The sequence below is a fragment of the Scomber japonicus genome, chromosome 23 (assembly GCF_027409825.1).
Source record: "Scomber japonicus isolate fScoJap1 chromosome 23, fScoJap1.pri, whole genome shotgun sequence".
NCBI classification, from domain to species: Eukaryota; Metazoa; Chordata; class Actinopteri; order Scombriformes; family Scombridae; genus Scomber; species Scomber japonicus.
Window position 1 is genome coordinate 23,712,596 of NC_070600.1, and position 8,265 is coordinate 23,720,860.

The 8,265-nt window shown below is 41.1% G+C and overlaps 1 protein-coding gene across 1 annotated transcript in view; it reads right to left on the reverse strand.

Moving 5' to 3' along the window:
* Positions 1-8,265, reverse strand: part of shank3b (SH3 and multiple ankyrin repeat domains 3b) — a 43,842-nt gene that overhangs the window by 9,816 nt on the left and 25,761 nt on the right. Inside the window, exons 7-13 of the mRNA XM_053313823.1 lie at positions 7,161-7,336; positions 6,716-6,829; positions 6,445-6,520; positions 5,224-5,306; positions 3,736-3,860; positions 2,878-3,010; positions 1,483-1,563 (exon numbers count right to left, since the gene is read on the reverse strand). Of these exons, the coding sequence (XP_053169798.1) occupies positions 1,483-1,563; positions 2,878-3,010; positions 3,736-3,860; positions 5,224-5,306; positions 6,445-6,520; positions 6,716-6,829; positions 7,161-7,336 (788 nt within the window). The remainder of the gene's footprint in view (positions 1-1,482; positions 1,564-2,877; positions 3,011-3,735; positions 3,861-5,223; positions 5,307-6,444; positions 6,521-6,715; positions 6,830-7,160; positions 7,337-8,265) is intronic.

The window sequence follows — 8,265 nt, forward strand, 5'->3', positions numbered from 1 at the left end:
GCCTAGCCACCAACGAAATTCTTAAAAACTCAATTAAGAATCATAAAATTGTATTTATCAGTTATAATAATTTACATATAACATATTTTATGGCAATTTTATCTCCCTTCATGATAGTCTATGATGCCAGGGATTTACGTGTCCATTTATTTTAAGGACTGCAGCAAACTTTTGTTCTCAGTCATCAATGAATCTGCTGATTATTTGGCTATATATTAAAATTGTTAAAACAGTTTGTGGTGGACTGGAAACGCACATCCAGAAAAAGAAAGAAAGAAAGCAGATGCTGGACCAAATAACAAAAGAGAAAAGACCGCACAATACTTCAGCTCCAAATGCAGGTAGATTTTATGGTGGTGTCCTAATAAACCCACCTGCATTGGGAACTTTTTTCTTGCTTCAGTTAAAAAAACCCCAACAGAATCTCAATCTCCTCCAGGTGGTGTCATGATTTTCTGACCAACAGTTAACTTTTTTTTTAAAATTTACTATGATATTAATGCAAGAAAAAGGATATTTCTAACATTATTGAAGCTTAAACAATGAAATTTACTTTAATGATTAACAGGGCTGAGTATCAGTACTCAATAGGTATCAACCGAAATAAATCAGTACCATGTAATATCGAAATATCTCCCATCAACGATACCTGCAATCCATCCTTTTTGCACCCAGAGCTAGAAAATAAGACTATTTGTATGAACTTGCTCACAGCCAATCAATGCAAGTGTTCTTTGATTTAATGGGTGTTGAATGAAGTACTCAGTTGGTATCAGCATCACTTTAGTGGTACGATTATCTCCACCCTTGATGAACTATGATGTATTCTCACAGTTTCTGTAGTTTAGTATTTTCCACTGCTGCCCTCACACATGAGGATCTTTAGGGAGGGAAAATAAACATGTTTTAACCTTCATGTCGTTCTACCGGGTCAAACTGACCCCTGTCTGTTTTGACTGTTCCTTCTTTCCTACTTTCCTTCCTCCCTCCCTTCCTTCCTTCCTTCCTTCCTTCCTTCCTTCCTCCCTCCCTCCCTCCTTTCTTTCCCTCCTTCCTCCTTTCTTTCCTTTTTTCATTTTTGCAGAACCTAATAGTATAAAAACATTATCACATGTATTATTGAGTTACTCAGTTGGTATCAGCATCACTTTAATGTAGTTACAGCTCTAGTGAGACGGTTTCATGTGTGGTGGATAAACTCAGACACACCAACATCACATCAGGCCACCAGACTGAAATTATTCTCACAAATAAAAAAACCAAAAAAAAAAAAAAAGCCACGAAAAACAAAACACTGGTTACTACGACAACAAGAACAACATCAACCAGTAGCAGCAGCAGCAGCACATGATCGAGGTCACGTGACTCACCCAAGCGTCTCCTCCTGGCTGCAGGCAGAGCAAAGGTCAACAACACACACTGCTATAGATTGACTTATTGACTTACTGTGTGTGTGTGTGTGTGTGTGTGTGTTTGTTTTACCTATGTCCTCCAGGTCAGCGGTCATGGACTTGGATCGGAGCGTCAGTGAGGTGCTGGGGGCTCGTTTCGGAGGAGGCGGAGCTACAAGGAGAAGAAGAACCAATCAGATTTACTGTCAAAGCACAGAAATAGAAAGAGGACAGGTGAGTGAACGTGAAGTTAAGGGTTAGAGACACACAACGGCCGTCACATGGGGTCAATATTGAGTCAGATGAACCGGCCCCCCGAGGGGTCCAATACGGCCCACTTTCCTTCCTCCCTTCCTTTCTTCTTTCCATCTTTCCTTCCTGTCTTCTCTTCCTTCCTTCTTTGCTTCCTCCTTTCCTTTTTTCCATCCATCTTTCCTTCCTGTATCCCTTTCATCTTTCCTTCCTGTATTCCTTTCATCTTTCCTTCCTTTCTTCCTTCCTTCCATCTTTCCTTCCTCCCTTCCTGTATTCCTTTCAACTTTCCTTCCTTTCTTCCTTCCATCTTTCCTTCCATATTTCCTTCCTTCCAGCTGTCCTTCCTTCCTTCCTTCCTTCCTTCCATCTTTCCTCCCTTCCTTCCATCTTTCCTCCCTTCCTTCCATCTTTCCTTCCTTCCTTTCTTCCTTCCATCTTTCCTCCCTTCCTTCCATCTTTCCTTCCTTCCTTTCTTCCTTCCATCTTTCCTTCCTTCCTTCCTTCCTTCCATATTTCCTCCCTTCCTCCCTTCCTTTCTTCCTTCCATCTTTCCTTCCTTCCTTCCTTCCTTCCATATTTCCTCCCTTCCTCCCTTCCTTTCTTCCTTCCATCTTTCCTTCCTTCCTTCCTTCCATATTTCCTCCCTTCCTCCCTTCCTTTCTTCCTTCCATCTTTCCTTCCTGTCTTCTCTTCCTTCCTTCTTTGCTTCCTCCTTTCCTTTTTTCCATCCATCTTTCCTTCCTTTCTTCCTTCCTTCCATCTTTCCTTCATTCCTTTCTTCCTTCCATCTTTCCTTCCTCCCTTCCTGTATTCCTTTCAACTTTCCTTCCTTTCTTCCTTTCTTCCTTCCTTCCATCTTTCCTTCATTCCTTTCTTCCTTCCATCTTTCCTTCCATATTTCCTTCCTTCCAGCTGTCCTTCCTTTCTTCCTTCCATCTTTCCTCCCTTCCTTCCATCTTTCCTTTCTTCCTTCCATCTTTCCTTCCTTCCTTTCTTCCTCTTTTCCTTCCTCCCTTCCTTCCCTCCCTCCCTCCTTCCTTTCCTCCCTCCCTCCTTTCCTTTCTTCTTCCTTCCTTCCTCCCTCCCTCCTTTCCTTTCTTCTTCCTTGCTTCCTTCCTGCCTCCTTTCCTTCCTTCTCTCCCTCCTTCCTTCCTTCCTCCCTTCCTTTCCTTTCTTCTTCCTTCCTTCCTCCCTTGACTTGAGGACATCGATTATTTTTCAGCCTCTGTACCTTTCTTCCTGATCAGGTTGGATTCTGATTTGCGGGAAACTGACACGACTTTCATCAGCAGGCGACTTCCTCCCTGTCGGATCAGAGAGACGACCTGCCGGTGACCCACCTTCACCACGTCGGTACCGTTCACCTGGACAGACAACGACAACAACGACACCAATTGATTGATCGTTACCTCAATCAATCAATCTTTATTCATATAGCGCCAAATCACAATAAAGTTATCTCAAAGCATTTTACACATAGAGCAGGTTCTAAACCGAACTCTTCAGGTTTTAATTTGAACCCTACAGTTGTCCTCAAGTCAAGGAAGGAAGGGAGGAAGAAGGAAGGAAAGGAGGGAGGGAGGAAGGAAAGGAGGAAGGAAAGGAGGAAGGAAAGAAGGAAGGAAAGTAGGAGGGAGAAAGGAAAAGAGGAATGAAGAAAAGAAGGCCAGAGGAAAGAAGGAAGGGAGGAAGGTGGGGGGAGGAAAGAAGCGAGGAAAGGAAGGGACGAAGGAAGGACGGAGGAAAGAAGGAAGGAACACTTTACACATAGAGCAGGTTCTAAACCCTCTAAACTCTTCAGATTTAAGGAAGGGAATAATAAGGAAGGAAAGGAGGAAGGAAGAAGGAAGGGAGGACGGAAGGGAGGAAAGAAAAGAAGGAAGTTAGGAGCGAGACAGGAAAAGAGGAAGGGAGGAAAGACAGAAGGACAGAAGGAAAGAAGAAAGGGGGATGGAGGGAGGAAAGCAAGCACTTGGCCACAGTGGCGAGAAAAAACTCTCTTTTAACAGGAAGAAACCTCAGAACCGGAACCGGCCTCGACCGGTTTGGAGTGGAGAGGAAGGAGAGGAAGGACAAGAGAGAGAAGCACCTCTATGAGGAAGTCTCCGGTCCGAAGCCCCGCCCTCCAGGCCACGCCCCCCTGGTCCACCGACTCCAGGTACTGCAGAGCGGGAAACGCCGGCGTGGGAGCGAACTCCTCGATGGGCGTCTCAGCTTAGAAGAAAGAAAGAGAGAGATTTAATGCTTCTTATAGCCGACTTGTTTTTAGCATATTTATATTAAGGTGGCTGGTCCATCAACTGGAAGATCAGTGGTTTGATTGGGTTTCAGCAGGTGGGGAGCTCCGGTCCTCTGAAATGAGGCCAACCAGGAAGTAACTTAGAGCTGCATTCTATCAAAAGTCCACCAGGGGGCGACCGTCTCTATACAAGTCAATGGAGAATTCACCAACTTCTCACTTGATTTCTAACCTCAGTAAACGTTTTCAAAATGTGTTTATGGTCTCAATCGCTAGTTTAAAGCCTTTTTCAATGCAGTATGATGTTCATTTGGGACATTTTGGCCTCCCTGATTTTATATGTGACGATAAAGCAGGGTATGCATTAGGGCGTGGCTACGTCCTGATTGACAGGTTGATTGACCAATGTCCTCGAGATCCAGCCCTCGTAACCATAGCAACCTCCCAGCCCATATAAGTAGAATCCGTGTTTTTATTTTTCCCAGCATGCACCTGACATTTTCAAGATGGCGCTGCCCAGATCCGAAACTATTGGCTTCCGAGCAGCAGTCCACAAACCAATGGGTGACGTCACATTATTGATGCTCTTTCTGTTTGTTGCTTCTATAAATTTCGTGGGATTAATTAAAGATTATTTGATTTAATCAAATCTTAAAACACATGACATCTTCCCCCCTTTTTAAAGTAAGATTGAAGCCTGACTGCAGACATAAAATTGCACTTTTGCGCCATGACAGTAAAGCTGAACGTAATCCAATTAAACCACTTCTGCTGTTACCATGGTAACCACATTTTTTTTTACTTTAACAGGACAAACTAAACACTGACATTTCTCATCCATCCATCCATCCTCTCATCCATCCTCTCATCCATCCATTATCATCCATCCTCTCATCATCCATCCATCCATCCTGTCATCCTCTCATCCATCCTCTCATCCACCCATCCATTATCATCCAACCTCTCATCCTCTCCATCCATCATCCATCCATCCTCTCATCCGTCCTCTCATCCATCCATCCATCCATCCATCCATTATCATCCATCCTCTCATCCATCCATTATCATCCATCCTCTCATCCATCCATCCATCCATCCATTATCATCCATCCATCCATCCTCTCATCCACCCATCTACTCATCCATCCATCCATTATCATCCATCCTCTCAATCACTCATCCATCCATCCATCCATCCATTTCCATCCATCCATCCATCCATTATCATCCATCCATCCATCCATCCATCCTCTCATCCATCCTCTCATCCATCCATCCTCTCATCTTCTCATCCATCCATCCTCTCATCCATCCATCCATCCATCCTCTCATCTCTACCTTTCGCTCCTCTGAGGACGAAGCCGAATCCCTCGCTCTCTCTCTTCTGCAGCACGGCCGTCTTCTCCTCGATCACGTAGTCACTGACACACAGCACACGCTCGTTAAACTCTTTACACTTACATTAGTTTAAAAATGTAGAGAAACGCCTTCAGAGTTATTTTAAAGAGGATCAAAACTTTACAAAACATTCATAATCATGATAGAAACATTTAATAACTTGTTTAAAACTCACTATAATGCAGTTTTATTTCTAATTATTATAATATTACTACTATTGGTAATTATGATACACAATTTGTTTTCTAAAAAATAGACAAAACATTTATTTTTTAATTAATTACATTTTTTAAATTGATTTAAATTCAGTTTATTAGTCTAAATTAAATAAATAAAAAAATATATATGTGTTTGACATTTCAGGTTTTGTGTTTATTCTGTAGTTTGTAATTTTACTATTTCATGAAAATATTTTCTTTGTAGCAGAAAAAATATATAATACATAATTTATTCATTAAAAGTCTGTTGATTTAAGTTCAATCAATTAATTAAAATTCAGTTCATTTTATATTTAAAAAATAATTAATTCAAATCTAAAAAGTTTATCTGGTATTTTTACCTGTTTTTGTTCATATTTTGTGATGATATTATGTATTTATTTTATTCAATAATTATAATGTTCCATATAATGTAAATAATATAATTTATTCATTAAAATTCAGTCGATTTAAATTTAATCTATTCATTGAAATTCAGTTAATTTGATTTTTTTAAAAAGCTCATTAATTTTTTTTAAGAAGTTGTTTTTTTCTGGTGTTTTTGCATGTACAGTATGTTGTAGTTTGTGCTTCATATTTTATTAATTTAATTTAATTTATTTATTTTATCCAATAATTATGCTGCTCTGTTTGATGCAAAAAAATATTTATTTATTTATTAGAAGTCTGTTGATTTAAATTTAAATTTAATCTATTAATTGAAATTCAGTTAATTAGATTTTTTTTTAATTTTTGCAAAAATGTATTTAATTTATTCTTTTTAGCATTTTCTATTACGCTTAATTTAATATATTTAAAAATGACCTTTGAAGTGACTTTATCATCCTATTTGTGTTTTAACTTTAGTACTTTACACATTCTCAGTGTGATACTCAGTCTGTAAGTGAATAAATGAAGTATTAGGTGTAGTGTGAGTGTAGGAGGTGTAATGTCGGTGTCTTACCTGTAGGAGGTGTAGTTGTCATATGATCCTACAGTATAATGTCTGAACAGCCTCTTGGTGCGATCCTCCCTCGTCTCTGAAGCAAACATGGACACATACAACATTTACCACATCGCACAAGAACAGCAGCACAAGCAGCATCTTCAATTATTAAACCCACTCCTGCTTCATCTGCGTGTGGAGCCAGTGGAAGACATTATATATATGTGTGTGTGTGTGTGTGTGTGTGTGTAGATGTGTGTGTGTGTGTGTGTGTGTGTGTGATATTTACCCAGTCTTGGGTCGTATTGTCTCATCTGTACTTCTTCAACACATTCGGCAGGAAACCAACCAGTTCTTCCTTTCACGGTTCCTTCCCAGAATCCTCCTTCCCCGATAGACAGCACTGTGCATCATCACACACACACACACACACACACACACACACACACACACACACACACACACACACACACATACACACAGGGAGAGAGAGAGAGAGAGAGAGAGAGAGAGAGAGAGAGAGAGAGAGAGAGAGAGAGAGAGAGAGAGAGAGAGAGAGAGGAGAGAGAGAGAGAGAGAGAGAGAGAGAGAGAGAGAGAGAGACAGAATCATTAGTTATACAACACGCCACCACTAGCTGCAGATGTCTGACACACACACACACACACACACACACACACACACACACACACACACACTCTGTTATATGCATTTTTTTTTTTTTTGTCTCTTACCTTTGACCCTCTCTCCGCGGTGCAGCTGGATCTCTCCGTTGCCCTGGGGGACGTGGGATCGGGTAGCGATGAAGGTGCGTCCCGGCACAGCGCTGTACAGCCTCCTCTTCCTCATCTGGGGGGTGAGGGGAGGAGAGGGAGGGGGGCTGTTCTCCACATGACCTCCGCCGCTTGGGCTGCAGGTAGAAGTCACCATGTGTCATGATATCTGATCAAAAACTATTAAAATCTATTAAACCCATTTAACTTTTTGGGCAATGTTTAACACTTGTATGAGGAATGTAATGCACAGACAGACCATCAGAACATTCTATGGTTGCTATAGATACAGGATGTTCTATGGTTGCTATAGATACAGGCTGTTCTATGGTTGCTATAGATACAGGCTGTTCTATGGTTACTATAGATACAGGTTGTGTTATGGTTGCTATAGATACAGGTTGTTCTTTGGTTGCTATAGATACAGGCTGTTCTATGGTTGCTATAGATACAGGCTGTTCTATGGTTGCTATAGATACAGGTTGTGCTATGGTTGCTAGAGATACAGGTTGTGCTATGGTTGCTATAGATACAGGTTGTGTTATGGTTGCTATAGATACAGGTTGTTCTATGGTTGCTATAGATACAGGTTGTTCTATGGTTCCTATAGATACAGGCTGTTCTATGGTTGCTATAGATACAGGTTGTTCTTTGGTTGCTATAGATACAGGTTGTTCTATGGTTGCTATGGACACAGGTTGTTCTATGGTTGCTATAGATACAGGTTGTGCTATGGTTGCTATAGATACAGGTTGTGCTATGGTTGCTATAGTTACAGGTTGTTCTATGGTTGCTATAGATACAGGCTGTGCTACGGTTGCTATAGATACAGGTTGTGCTACGGTTGCTATAGATACAGGTTGTGCTACGGTTGCTATAGATACAGGTTGTTCTATGGTTGCTATGGACACAGGTTGTTCTATGGTTGCTATAGATACAGGTTGTGCTATGGTTGCTATAGTTACAGGTTGTGCTATGGTTGCTATAGATACAGGCTGTGTTGTGTGTTCGTACCTGAGTCGCTGTGTGTGTGTCTGTCTCTGTGTGTGTGTTCGTACCTGAGCCG